Source organism: Trachurus trachurus (assembly GCF_905171665.1).
Source record: "Trachurus trachurus genome assembly, chromosome: 23".
NCBI lineage: Eukaryota > Metazoa > Chordata > Actinopteri > Carangiformes > Carangidae > Trachurus > Trachurus trachurus.
In genome coordinates this window covers 3569022-3584701 of record NC_139912.1, presented here as the reverse complement: position 1 = coordinate 3584701, position 15680 = coordinate 3569022, and the positions used below count along the sequence as shown (strand labels likewise).

Below are 15680 nucleotides of genomic sequence, written 5' to 3'. Positions count from 1 at the left end.
CAACACAATGAAAAACATGTGATAAAATAAAAAAAAATATCTTAAAAAAAAAAGTATCAGTCCAGTGAATGGTCATACTGCGGTTGAATAAAAACTGAATTCTGATCATCAGTCCAATGAGATATGAATCAAATGTATTATAAAGACAAAATGACAGGTGGGCAGGTGTAGAAGCAGGTTGGCTGGAAAGTGTGATGATGAGTTTAAACCATCATGACAGAAAAACTAACGTCCCAGAAAATCACAGACTGATCTCAGTGGGACACATTTTGATATCAGTGGTTTTAGCGTCACCAGACTTTCCAACACTGAAACATGGGAAGAGTTTCTTAGTGAAAGTTTCTCTGTGAGAGCAGATGTGAGTCATGTCTTCAGGGTTGTAGAAGGAAACCTCCCCCCTGTCGTAGTCCAGCTGGACTCTGATCCTCTGGAGACTCTTCTTCATTGTCACAGTCTTACCAACAACATTATTGTATTTTCCATCATGATGACATAAACACCAGAATCCATCTTTTGGTGAAAATGAACACTTTATCTTCCTGTCAAATGACTCTTTAACCAAACCCACAGTCCAGAGAGGATGATCTCCCACCTCCACCTCCCAGCTGTGTTTCCCTGAGCTGAAGCCCTCAGAGCCCAGAACACTGACATAATGAGTGAATCTCTCTGGATTGTCCGGAAGCTGCAGCTTTGTGTCTCCACGTCTCACACTGGTCAGATCATCAGACAGATGGAGACGGGGGTCTGCAGTGTTTGGGTCCAGGATGACAGGAGTGAAGTGGACCTTCTCCTTGATCTTCTCCCAGACTCTGAAGGACAGGTTGCCCAGGTGTTTGGCCACATCTGTCAGAGCTCCTGAGAGCAGCTGTGGATGTGACAGTGAGCACTGGGCTCTGGCTCTGGTCTGAGTGGCTTTATAGCTGCTGAGGAACGGCACCTTGTGTTTCAGCAGCTCTTCTTCAACAGCACTGATACTGTCTGACAGAGAGGAGATCTGCTCCTGGATCTTCTTCATCTTTCTGCTCATAGTCTTCCTCTTCTGCTCCTCTTCCTCCCTCAGAGCTGCCAGTCTGGACTCCTCTTCCTCTCTCAGGAGCTGGTGGAGCTTGTTGAACTCTGCTCTGATCTGCCCTTCAGTGGACAACAGCTGCTTCTTGGTGTATTCAATCATTTCATTGTATGTTTCCTCCACTTGTTTGTACTTCTTCCTCTTCTCCTGCAGAGACTCTAAGTCAGATTTCATCTGCTGCTTCAGGTCACTGACTGCTTCTTCTACAGGAACCACCTTGTGACTCTGGTGGAGAGAAAACTCACAGACAGGACAAAAAGCTCTACCTTCGTCTTTACAGAACAATCTAGGCTCCTCTTCATGTTTACTACAAAGCAACATTCGTTTTTCATGTTGCTTTTCAGTCTCTGATCCAGATTTCTGTCTGCCAGCAAATGAATCAGCCAGACCCTTCAGTTCAAAGTTCACTGGTGGATAATCCTTTGAAGATTTCCTTTTACAAATGGGACAGTTTTTGTTGTTAGCTTGTTCCCAGAACTGTTGCAGGCAGCTTGAACAGAAGCTGTGGCCGCAGCTCAGAGACACAGGATCTCTGAAAGTCTCTGAACACACGTGGCAACTCAGGTAATTTTCAAAGAGAGCAGCTTTCTCAGCCATTTCAGCAAAACTCACCGAGTTACTGAGTCCTCAACTTTCCTCTTACAGTCCTCTAACCGTGTTTTTTCCAGTAGAGATCTCACACCCTGTAATGGCGTCTGAGCTCTGATCAACACTGTCAGATACTTTCACTTTCCTTCACCTGTGTCATTAAATATCACCTGTACACACTGTCATGTTGTGTTGTCACCAGCAGGTGGAGCTACAGACACGTCCAGTGGAGCTGAACATTTTACTTGAGTCACAACTTCATTTCCTTTTCAAGACTCAACCAATGGCACATCGTTATAATTCATGAATACAGGTGATTTTAAATTAGGTTTGTGATAGTTTAGGTGTGAACACTTTAACAGCCTGACTGACACTAAACCAGTTTGACAAGGTATTTTTCTTCTCTGTCACTGCAGCAGTTTTTACATTATTGTTTTATTCACTCAAAGTCATGTGGATCATTTTTCATTCATTGGTTTAACATGTTTCATTTTTTGTCCTCTTTAATGACATCATCACGTTGCGCCCTATTCTTCTTCTGCTCTGGTTTAATGACACATTCGTGGAGCCACAAACTGTTTATCTGGAGGAATTTAATTCCTAATATTCGACAACCACATTTCAATGAACATCTCCTGACATTAGCATCATGGATTCAGTGTCAAAACCAATAAGTCTCTCTCTTTCTTCTTCATCAGGTGTACGTATGTGTATTATTAAACCATGTTTAGGCTCAGACTATAATAGTGTCTTAAAATAATCAGAAAAAGACAATCAAATCATTGATCACATTTATTTGTTTGGCAATTAATCATCAACTAAAATGTCATGATTGTGACAACCCTAACCACACATACAGCAATTAGTTAGTTCTGCATAAAGACACCAAGAAACAGTTATTAATACCACAAAAGCTCAATAATGACTGCTACACCGTGTTCAACCAGCAGTAAAACAGTATTTATTTGTTATCAAAAGATTAAACTAAATTCTGCCACAGTTTATGAATTTGAATAGTTTTGTAAATTGTCTATAACATTTGCCTTTCATCCTCTTCAGACATCACACAGTTCTTAAAAAAGCTAATTTGAGAGGTCTAAATGGTAAATCCTCTGTGTCTATCTGTGTAGTGCAGCTTTAGTAAATCAGGACAAACTGAGTCATGTTTTAACAAAGACATTTTGCTCATCGTAAGAAAAAGAGCACAAGGAGGGAGGAAGTTGTCATAATGATAATAGAGAATCTAACATGTCTGACAGTTAACAGAAATTTGCATTTCATTTTAAACATCTGATGATAAAACGTATAATTTTAATATAATACTATATTATAGCACCTGTTTGCAAACTATAAAACAACAGATCAATAAGTGATGAAAGCATCAAAAAAAATATTAATGAGAGGCTCAAAAACTAAAACTGCTCATGAACAAACTGTCACAAAACAGAAATGCATTTAAAACGTCAATACAGTGTGTTAGTAAATGACTATATACACCGGTATGTTGTGAGACACAAAACAAGATGCTGATAACCGGAGAATGATGATGATGATGATGTGATACACTTTCAGCATTTTGTTTTCAAATTTTCTCAGATGTTAATCTTGATGGTAACTGTGCGTTCACACCAAAAGCGATTAAATCGCCTGTAGTCGCCCTGGCCGCTCCTATCGCGTCGCTTGCCAGCTCTAGCAGGGCCTTGCACCAAGCGACCAAAGGGGCGGGACTTTCAAGCTGTGCTGCAGATGTGTCCATTCAGGCTCTCTCAATTTCTCCGGCTGTGAGAATCCCAGTCCGCTATTGGCTGTCGCCGCGGTCGCGCCGCTGCTCATTTGCATAAAGTTCAATCTCTCCCAACTTTCATCGCTCGCGTCGCGTCGCTCCCATCGCGTCGCTCGCGTCACTCCCGCCGCCGGTCGCTCCTCGTCGCCAGTGTACATTGAAAATGAATGGCAGCTGGTCGCCGCGGTCGCTCCGGTCGCTTTTGGTGTGAACGCCCAGTAAGAATGGACATGATAAAAAAAGAAGAATTAAAAGGATGAAAAAGAGGCAGAACAATCATATTTTTCATGCTGCATTCACGTAAAATTGGGCAGACAGCAGATGGACGACAGTCACTGCACGTTACAGCGTAAACAAGCCTCTATGTAGACAAGTGGTCCGTCAAACAATACACGTGACAATGTGTTGTCATGGCGATGTCATATTGTTTACCTGACCCGCGTTTGACAGGTTTTCTCTCGACTTCTGTGACTAAAATGACATCTGGTTTGTTACCGACGGCCGTCTGCCCGACTGCAGGTGAATGCAGCATCAGTGTAACGCTCCATTCCTCCTCACTGCGTTACCGCGGTGACTTTTCACAGACGCCAACTCAACCTGAGCCGACAGCTCCGGTGTCTCCGCTAGTGTTGGGCGATTTTGACATTCTCAGATCATCCATTTCGCCCTCCCTGGAGATCGCCGATAGACCTATCTATCGCCGGGGTACGGGGGGGGGGGCGGCCGTTCAGTACGTGTTCGTTCGACGGGGGGGGGGGGGGCGGCGGCGGCGGCGTATGAGTTTACCGTGCCCTGCTGTCATGCTGTCATGCATGCGCGCTTCTCTCTCTCTCTGTGTGAGGGCTAATAACGGAGAAAGAGTGCTATGATAAATGAACGGAACGATATTGTGTTGCCGAAAGCCGAAAAATCTATTCATGGCGGACGTAATTTATTTGTGGCATATCAGTGAACACCTCGTCGGGCTGTAATATACAGTAACAGGGCTGGCGTCGGCAGCCTAGTCACAGCCACAACACCAGCTAAACCTGTTTCCTCAAATTTGAGGCGGAGTGGCCACCCTGTTTACCACAGTACCCACTGTATAGAATTATATGAACGGCTAATTCAGAGCTGAAAGGAACACTTTAGTTTGTTGATGGGGGGATTACTGATTAATGACAAACAGACTTTTGAACGAAATAATACATTTTCCTGAATAGATACACAATGTCCGTTTAAACCATCATGATAGAAAAACTAATGTCCATGTAGATTACTATAAAATGTGGCGTTATTACATTATGAGGTGAAAATGTATTACATTATCATATATTGTGGCGCTACAGACCCTGAACATCACAGACTGATCTTAGTGGGGCTCATTTTGATATCAGTGGTTTTAGCATCACCAGCTTCTCCAACCCAGAATAATGGGAAGAGTTTCTTAGTGAAAGTTTCTCTGTGAGTGCAGATGTGAGTCATGTCTTCAGGGTTGTAGAAGGAAACCTCCCCCCTGTCGTAGTCCAGCTGGACTCTGATCCTCCGGAGACTCTTCTTCACTGTCGCAGTCTTACCAACAACATTAATGTATTTTCCATCACGGTGATATAAACACCATATTCCATGTTTTGGTGAAAATGAACACTCTCCCTTCCTCTCGACTGATTCTTTAGCCAAACCCACATCCCAGACTGGATGATCTCCCACCTCCACTTCCCAGATGTGTTTCCCTGAGCTGAAGCCCTCGGAGCCCAGAACAGTGGCATAATAAGCAAATCTCTCTGGATTGTCAGGAAGCTGTTGCTTTGTGTCTCCATATCTCACACTGGTCAGATCATCAGACAGATGGAGACGGGGATGTGCAGTGTTTGGGTCCAGGATGACAGGAGTGAAGTGGACCTTCTCCTTGATCTTCTCCCAGACTCTGAAGGACAGGTTGCCCAGGTGTTTGGCCACATCTGTCAGAGCTCCTGAGAGCAGCTGTGGATGTGACAGTGAGCACTGGGCTCTGGCTCTGGTCTGAGTGGCTTTATAGCTGCTGAGGAACGGCACCTTGTGTTTCAGCAGCTCTTCTTCAACAGCACTGATACTGTCGGACAGAGAAGAGATCTGCTCCACAATCTTCTTCATCTCTCTGCTCATAGTCTTCCTCTTCTGCTCCTCTTCCTCCCTCAGAGCTGCCAGTCTGGACTCCTCTTCCTCTCTCAGGAGCTGGTGGAGCTTGTTGAACTCTGCTCTGATCTGCCCTTCAGTGGACAACAGCTGCTTCTTGGAGTGTTCAATCATTTCATTATATGTTTCCTCCACTTGTTTGTACTTCTTCCTCTTCTCATGCAGAGACTCTAAGTCAGATTTCATCTGCTGCTTCAGGTCACTGACTGCTTCTTCTACAGGAACCACCTTGTGACTCTGGTGGAGAGAAAACTCACAGACAGGACAAAAAGCTCTTCCTTCGTCTTTACAGAACAATCTAGGCTCCTCTTCGTGTTTACTACAAAGCAACATTCGTTTTTCATGTTGCTTTTCAGTCTCTGATCCAGATTTCTGTCCCCCAGCAAATGAATCAGCCAGATCCTTCAGAGTAAAATTCACATGTAGATTATCCTTTGAAGATTTCCTTTTACAAATGGGACAGTTTTTGTTTTTAGCTTGTTCCCAGAATTGTTGCAGGCAGCTTGAACAGAAGCTGTGGCCGCAGCTCAGAGACACAGGATCTCTGAAAGTCTCTGAACACACGTGGCAACTCAGGAAATTTTCAAAGAGAGCAGCTTTCTCAGCCATTTCAGCAAAACTCACCGAGTCACTGAGTCCTCAACTTTCCTCTTACAGTCCTCTAACCGTGTGTTTTCCAGTAGATTTCTCACACCCTGTAATGGAGTCTGAGCTCCGATCAACACTGTCAGATTTACTTTCACTTTCCTTCACCTGTGTTATTAAAAGTTACCTATACACAGTCATGTTGTGTTGTCACCAGCAGGTGGAGCTACGGACACGTCCAGTGGAGCTGAACATTTTACTTGAGTCACAACTTCATTGCCTTTTCAAGACTCAACCAATGACACATCGTGTTTAATCTTGTAATTCATGAATACAGATGATTTTATATGAGACAAACAATGAGGTTTGTGGTAATATGGCTGACACAAAACCAGTTTGACAAGGTCTTTTTCTTTTCTGTCACTGCAGCAGGAAAGGAGGTTCATGAAAGTCTGGGGGAGTATTCACACCAAGAAAACAAGTAAAAGCATGTGTGTCCCACAGTCGCTCAATCATTGGATGAAAATTATCGGCGGGATCTTGCATAAAAAAGTACACAATAAGGGTCATGCATGCGTTCCTCACTGCCCTTTGAAATTTGGTATTCCCAGTGGACATGCACCTTTCGTCACTTTCACAACCTCCTGATTGTACATCGTCAATGACACAGATGTGCAAGACGGGTGTGTCCTTTCCAGCATCTGTTTCCTTCTGACCAAATATGGAGGAGGCAGCCTCTTCCTTCTGTGCTCCATGTTTACCCACGGCTCATTTTGGCCGGCACGTTAGCATGTTGCTAACGAGAAATGATTTCCGCATTTTGCATTTGGTTTGGAAAAGGTTCAGATTGCATTCACACCACAAACGAATCGTACCAGGGTTTGTTTCGGACTCTGGTTCGGACCAAACAAGTGAACCGAGTCCCAGCTGAAGAGGTGGTCTCGGTTTACTTGTTTGTTTGGCACCAGAGTTCGGTGGTTTGTATTCACACCGACCCAAAGGTCTACACTAAGGAAAAAGTCAGTTTCAAGTGAACTAAATGCCCTGAGTTAAAGTTTACTTTAAATAAAGACAGTTGCACAAAATACCCTTAGATGTCCTTAACAATCCCATAAAATACTAACTTAAGTATTTAAGGGTTCCTCTTTATCTTAGTCTTATCCGTAAGGCTTCTGACTCTGAACTGTGACATGATGTGAAGAAAATACCTTGCCTGTCCTGTAATAAAAATTTGTCAAAGGGATCGTGAGTGTGCTGGCTTCCCTCCCCTTTACAGTGAAGGAAATTAACAGAATTCCTCACCTTTCAGGCCGTAGCCAGCCTTGTGGAGGGGGGGGTTCTTTTTTCCCAAAAAGTGGACTCCCCCCCCCCCCCCCCCCCCAAAAAAATAAATAAATAAATAAATAATAATAATAATAATAATAATAATGATAATAAAGGCACACACTTCTTTTTTCCCCCATTATAACTTCACTTTGACATCACATGTTTGTCTTGCTCCACTATCCTTTACTGTTGTTCTCATTTACAACAAAATTTTCACCGTGTAATTCATTTTTTCAATTAAAAAAAAGTCTTAGCTTTTTCATAACAATAATCATAATAATCACACACACACACACACACACACACACACACACACACACACACACACACACACACACACACACACACACACACACACACACACACACACACACACAGGTACCTGCAAACTGTAAATGATAATAAAGTAAACCCCTGTAGGGGGGGTGTGGGGGGATCCTCCCCCCAGAAAGTTTTTATGATTTTAAGAGGTAAATGGAGCATTTTAGTGTACTCTGAGAAGAATATAATGGGAAGACAACATTCACTTCAGATAAAAAAAAAATAAAAAAATAAAAAAAACACATTTGGTAGGCTACTGACTGAGGTTTCTATCTTTGTAATGGCAAGAATGGCTGGACTGTATGACACTGGTCTAGTGGACAGCTGTGGCTGGTGAGAAAAAACAAAACTCTTTTTTTTTTTTTTTCAATCTTTTGACCTGGACCAGCCTTTCAAGGCCAGTTTCCTCTGCTTCACCATGAGCCTCTTTAAGACCACACCACCACCACTTCTGCCCTGTTCTCATCTGTATGATGGCTGTAGCTACTGTCAGATAAATGAGGCTCCCATTCCCATTTGGAGGTTGCAGGTATCACTCGCACACATGCACACACACATTCGCACGCGCACACACACCTGTTGCTGTCTCCCTCTCCTCTGCTCTCTGGACTGGGCTGCCTGGCTGTTCTTTTGGGCTACCAGGTGCATGGGCCTTTTGGATTTGAGTTCTCACGGACCGGACGCGTCAGTTCAGTCCGAAAATATGTAGAAATTAATTCGGTCAGGTCGCGCTCCTACTCGGCTTCTCTCTCTCTTTTTTTTTTTTGGGGGGGGGGGGGTTCGGACCAACTTAATTCAGGGTCCGGGTTTCAACACCCGCGGGTCAGACCGGGTTCGGCTTTTAACTTTCAGGCCCGTTCAGCTTGATGCCAGGTAAGGAGCAGGACTTTAGAGCAGCATGTCAGTGCTGCTGACGCAACACACTGCACCGCAGGTTGCAGAGCGTCAACTCGCGCGGCGCCCTACTGCGCTATGATTGGCTAGAACTCACAGGCTTTGGGCTGTTTGCTTCAGCAGCAGTCCAGTCAACACGGGGACACGCATCCCACACCAATCAGAGAGTTATTAGAGAGCCTAATACACGACAAGCACCGCATTTGCGGCAGCGGCGGGGTGGTGGTGGTGGTGGTGGTGTGTGACGGGGGGTTCGAACGAACCCTCCGATCCCCCTTGGCTACGGGCCAGCCTTTAATGATGAGAAGTCAATATGACATCACAGATCTGACCTGGGGTCAGTTTTACTGTAGTTGGATCCTGTACCACTGATGCACGTCCGGTGGTCACATGTCCGGTCAGTCGTCAAAGTTGATTCATGTTCACAGACCAGAGGTGAAGGACAGGAAGTTCCTGTGGAAACAAAAGAAAGATGACACATTGACACCGGCCTCTAATTGACAATAATATAACAACAAGGTATCAGCAGTAAATACATTTCCATGGAAACACAAGAACCTCACCGCCGTAGCTCCTAAAAAACTGAAGCGTCAAAAACTGGAACTTCCTGTTGCACTTCAGCTTTCTGTTGAATTGGTTCATGGACATGAGAAGATGAAAACCTCACAACACAACAGAAGTGATGGACCAAAGGCTAATGACTACTGCTAAGCTAACAGTCCATGTGATCATGTGATATCGATGTTCTAACCAAACAAACTCAGCTTATTGTCAAACCCACTAACAGGAAGCTGTCTGCACAACTTCTAAAGTCAAGAAGAAGAACAACTAAAGACCGGTCCCTCGCTTTATTGTGACTGATTCCTCACTTTATTGAGTCCCCTGACTGGTCTCTATTATTATTATTGTGTCCACCCACAGAAACAGTTCCTGTTGTGTTGTTTTCTGGATTTGTAGCTTGTTTGTGTCTTTGCAGGATGTCCTCTCTCTTTTTCTCCTTCAGCTGATCGACCACTGGGTGCAGCGATTGTTTACAACCAGCAGGTGGTAGCAGAGCATGAACCTGAAATAAAATGCTGCATGTCAACTTTTTTCACACTTTTACACTTCACAGCAAAACAAAACAATGAAAGCTGTCACTTTGCTACAGTGATTAGTTCCAGTCACCTGGACAGGTGCAGCAGCAGCAGCAGCAGCAGCAGCAGCAGCAGACGACACCTGCTGCAGCTCCTGTCCTGACGTTTTGTTCTGCACAGGTTTGACATTGGTCACATTTCCCAGAGCTCCGTCTGTCCGTCCGTCGTATTAATACTTTCATGCTCATTATTATTTACAGCTGGTTCAATAGACTCATGTCAGGTGGCGAATAACAGAGATCAGACCGAGAGTGTGTGACAGACGGTTGTATGATGAAGAGAGACGCTGAAAATAAACTGACCTCTGGCCCGACAAATCTGACACCGTCTGAACACACACACACACACACACACACACACACACACACACACACACACACACACACACACACACACACACACACACACACACACACACACACACACACACACACAGACTGAGTTTTCCATTTGTCCTGAACTCAGAGACCCTCGGTGCAGATCCACCAGCGTCTATATTCAATTATACAGACAGAGTGTGTGTGTGTGTGTGTGTGCGTGTGTGTGTGCGCGTGTGCGTGTGGAGGGGGTCAGGTAGAGCGACAAGTTTCCATGCCTGGTTTTATATTTAGAGGTTTAAACTGTGAGCAGAAGGTGAAATGTTGGAGAAGACAAAGAGTGTGAGGGTCAGAAGCTTCAGTGAGTTTCACACTGAAGGTTCATTCACTCGGGTTCTTCTGATGGGACCAGAACCGGGTCCAGTCTGTGGAGACAACTGGTGCCACAGTGGGTTCACACTGGGAGGACTGGTGTGAGGTTGAGATGTTGTGTTTTGGTTTTCCAGCTGGTTTAGATTTTAGTTCTCTGTCAAAACCATAAAGAAATGGAAATCCTTTAACCCTTTTGGATTGAAACAAGTTACAGTGAAAAAGTTCAAATATGACATACTGTATAAAGGCAAAATAAACAATGTCAGAGTAGTAAATGTCATTGTTTATAAGGGTTAGGACCAGATTTACATCATTTTGATCTATATCTAATAGATATTTCATGTGTTTCATTGTTTACAAAGAGTTTCATATCAGTTACAAAGGTTTTTTAAGTGAGTCTTATTGTGTGTCTTATTTAACTTTAGATGAGTTGAAATCAGTGTAAATTGAGATGAAGAGAAATTAAACTGGGTTAGAATTGGATTAAAATACTGGTTAATGTGAATTCAGGAACAGGGAAACATATAAAGTGTGTAGAGGAGGAGTGATGCATTCAGGGTCTTAGTAAAAAAAAATCTGAATGGGACAAAATGGGATCAATGGTTTTTAAATGAACTGTATTTGATCATGTTCCACAGTCAGACTGGGCTCAACTGGGTTTTAACTGGGTTTTAAAAGAGGTTGTGGTGTAGTGATGATGTGTGAGTGTGAACACGTGTAGAATAAAGAGTGACAGGAAGTGAACTGGTTCCAGTTGGAACGATGAACGAGCTGAGAAACAAAGACGCCAGGTGTCGATTTAAAAAACCCATCCAGAATTAAAATGTAAAAAACAAACAAAAAAACAAACACTCGGAGCAGCTCTTGGAGAGTTTGGACCGGACGTCACCGTGGCAACGTAAACAAAGTCGCCGGTCGCCACAACAACAGGCTCACAACAGCAGGACAGCGAAGCCAACATGGCCGTCAGGTGACATACGTGACACGAGCGCCACCTGTCACTAATTCATCTCCTCTCTCCTCGCTCTCCTTTCTCTCCAGTATGTGGGTCTTTAGGTCAGAACCCCCCCCGCCCCCCCACCTGCTCAGGTGACAGCCCAGTGCATGCTGGGTAAGTGCAGGGTCAGCTCTCTTGTCACAGAGAAAAAGGGATCTGTCATCGACTCGACCTCTGACCCTCTCTTGATCCAGTGTCTCTCTTTGCCCTCGGCCTGGACTGTCAGGCGGCCCCGCCTCCTGCAGAAAAGACAACCAATAAATGAGAAGGGGCAAGGGGGGCACAACCTAACACATTTTGGTTTGGGCTGAATAATTGAATAAACATATATGAGTTAGATTAATCAAGTTTTCATACAACCAAAATACTCACAATACATGGGTGGTTTACATTACCTATCAACCTTGCAATTGACTGATATTTCTGGGCTATTTCTAGACATTATGATGCAATTAATTGTTATTTCTTGGCTATTTCTTGACAGTATCACATAATAACCCGCCTGTAAATTAAAGGGTTACCTTACAGGGTTCAGGGGGGGAAAAAAACTACAAAGTAATCTAATTACCGTAATCAGATTACATGTTAGAATATTGATCTGGTGTTGATGTGTGGGCACATGTAGCCTACACAATAGCCTACGTCTTTTTTATTGAAGAAACTTTGTTCAAAATGAACAAGAGTCAAATAAAACAACAATGTAGCTGTCAACAGAGTCTGAAAAGGCCTGTAGGATGTTTCATTGTCGTTGCACGTAGCTAACACCACAGTGTGACATTTTATTAAGGCCTAGCTAACATTTTCTAGGAGTTGGTAATGTGATTTCAACACTTTGTTTAAGACAACAAGACACTTAATAAGATAATACATAGTTGAATTTGGTGACAAGCTCAGTAGTGATAAAGAAGTAAAAATTTACTTACCGGTACGTTGACTGAAGACACTCTTCGTTGAACTTTGTTGAATCGCATCCAATACTGATGAAAACTGGCAGCTAACTGTCTTTTAGTTGTGTGGGTAACCGGCCAGAAGCATTTAGAGAGGGACCATCGATTGAAATGTCCGTGTTACAACTGAATCTGTGCTTCCCAGCATATTCAAGAGCTGAAGCTAGCTTTTAGCTTTGATGCTAAACTAGGCTAAACACTGTCTGGATGCTACATTAGCCTATTTTAACGGGTTGAAGCTGTGAAGCTGGAAACACAGTTGTTTCAAACATCAAATTAAATGATTTGATGTTTTATTAAGGCCTAGCTAACATTTTCTCAGAGTTGGTAATGTAATTTAAATCAACGTTTTGTTTTAGACAACAAGACATTTAATAAGATCATAGTTGAATTTGGTGACGTACACAAGCAGCTCAGTAGTAATCAAAAGACAAGTAAGGAATTTACTTACGTTGACTGAAAACACTCTTCATCGTTGAACTCTGTTGAATCGCGTCCCAATAGCCTACTAATGAAAACTGGCAGCTACCTGTCTATTAGTTGTGTGGGTAACTGGCCAGAAGCATAGGGACCCCGCGTATAACTGCTTGACATGTCCGTGTTACAACTGAATCTGTGCTCCCCAACATATTCAAGAGCTGAAGCTAGCTTTTAGCTTTGATGCTGAGATAGGCTAAACAATGCCAGGATGCTACATTAGCCTATTTTAACAAGTTGAAGCTGTGAAGCTGGAAACACAGTTCGTTTCAAACATCAAATTCAGCGATTTGATGTTTTAATGAGGCCTAGCTAACATTTTCTCGGAGTTGGTGATGTGATTTAAATCAACGTTTTGTTTTAGACAACAATAAGATCATACATAGTTGAATTTGGTGACAAGCAGCTCAGTAGTAATCAAAAGAAGTAAGGAATTTACTTACGTTGACTGAAGACACTCTTCATCGTTGAACTTTGTTGAATCGCGTCCATATACTGATGAAAACTGGCAGCTAACTGTCTATTAGTTGTGTGGTAAACTGGCTAGAAGGATTTAGAGAGGGACCCCACGTATAACTGCTTGAAATGTCCGTGTTACAACTGACTCCGCGCTCCCCAACGTATTCAAGAGCTGAAGCTAGCTTTTAGCTTTGATGCTGAGCTAGGCTAAACACTGTCTGGATGCTACATTAGCCTATTTTAATGGGTTGAAGCTGTGAAGCTGAAAACACAGTTTGCTTCAAACATCAAATTCAACGATTTGATGTTTTATTATGGCCTAGATAACATTTTCTAGGAGTTGGTAATGTGATTTAAATCAACGTTTTGTTTTAGACAACAATAAGATCATACATAGTTGAATTTGGTGACAAGTAGTAATAAAGAAGTAAGGAATTTACTTACCGGTACGTTGACTGAAGACACTCGTTGAACTTTGAATCGCATCCAATACTGATGAAAACTGGCAGCTAACTGTCTATTAGTTGTGTGGGTAACCGGCCAGAAGCATTTAGAGAGGGACCACCGATTGAAATGTCTGTGTTACAACTGAATCTGTGCTCCCCAGCATATTCAAGAGCTGAAGCTAGCTTTTAGCTTTGATGCTAAACTAGGCTAAACACTGTCTGGATGCTACATTAGCCTATTTTAACAGGTTGAAGCTGTGAAGCTGGAAACACAGTTTGTTTCAAACATCAAATTCAACAAATTTAGGTTAGCTACATTAAGAGAAGCAAAAAAACAACAACAAACCCCCCCCTAAAGTTTGAACGGGAGAATTTGAGTAACTAAAGTTTTATAGTAACCATGGCAACAAGGTCCGGTTGGCTCCTTCAGGGGGAAATTCTGATCTGTTTGTTCAGGTCCAGGTGCTACATTATAAACCACATTGTTGAGTGTGTGTATGTGTGTGTGTTATATGTTTAACATTACACTAAGTGGATATTAATTTGGAACCGTAATCCCTTGCAGCAAGTCGCACTCTCTCAGGTTACCAATGTGTGTGTGTCTGTGTGTGTGTGTTGGTCCTGATATCCTGCTGAGCTCTGAGCTACATCTAGTTTTAAATAGACACACACACACACACAGACCTGTCCAGGTGTCTGAGGTGAGGCTGTGACATCAGAGACGTCACAGATCAAACATGAGTCCAGATTAACCTCCATCACCGCGTCACCGTCAGTGTTTCCCTGCTGCGAGGCGTTCACTGTCGACTCACACTGTCAGGTCAGGGTGCATTCAGGTTCATCTGACCTGCAGGTAACAGAGTTCATCAGCGACTCAGGATCTTAAAGCAGATATCAGCTTCACGGCCGTTTCGGCTAATGCTGCGTTCAAGGCAGGCTTTTGAAACCGTAAGTTACAGCTTCAAGTCACAACTACGACTTGGTAGCGTTCCAGGTAACCCGTAGCTCGTGTTTTTACCATCCTGTTGTCTGTGAAAGTTCCCTATAACGGCCACTCGTAACTTCCGACCCGTGAACTCGTACCAGATCGAACTGGTATGACTTCACAGGAAGGAAAAACACAAAGTACGAGTTTCTTTGAACGCACCATGAGTTAGCAGCCCCCGCCCTTGTCAGGCATCAATTGGTCCTCGTGCTACGTCACCACATTCACGCGCATCCCTTGGCTGCACACACAGCCCTTCATGCCGTTCTCTCTCCTCATTGGATAACACTTGTATCCCACAAGGAAAATTTTCTCCTCGGGTTACAGCAGAGCAGAGTGACGGAGAGACTCGTGTTTAGGCTGAAATACTTCATGTAAGTGATTGCTGACGGAAAATAGGACTATTTAGGACTTATATTAACAAAAACATTCCACTGATATCTGCTTTAACATCCACCGTTTTCAAAGACTAAAAATAAAATGCAACTGCAAAATAAAAGATCTTTATTACACGGCTCTATTGAATGCTGCTCTCTGATTGGTCCAGCGCTGCGTTCTGCGGTCTGTTATTTCTGTATAACGGACCGTCGTCATGTATAACAGACCGTTGCTAGGGACGCCGCTCTGATCAGCGCAGCACAGAAAAGAGAAACTATGCAGGATATTTACCTTGTGTTTCATTTTTACCGTCATTAAACAGCTTCGGACTAATAGCGATGTTAGATAAATGACTTGTAACTTGTTACAAGGAGAGTGGAGGCTCCTTCCACACCGCTGCTGGAAACCAGACCTGCATCAGAGCCTCTGACCCGGTGTCAGCTCTC

General features: G+C 43.4%; 1 protein-coding gene across 1 annotated transcript; it reads right to left on the bottom strand.

Annotated features, from left to right (window-relative positions):
• Nucleotides 1-241: 241 nt before the first annotated feature.
• Nucleotides 242-6230, bottom strand: LOC311006501 (uncharacterized protein; the record flags this gene model as incomplete). Its single annotated transcript, XM_083999349.1, has 2 exons — nt 4783-6230; nt 242-1688 (listed from the first exon to the last, which is right to left on the bottom strand). The coding sequence occupies exons 1-2, from the start codon at nt 6201-6203 to the stop codon at nt 242-244; spliced, it is 2868 nt and encodes a 955-aa protein (XP_083855475.1). The 5' UTR covers nt 6204-6230.
• Nucleotides 6231-15680: the final 9450 nt, after the last annotated feature.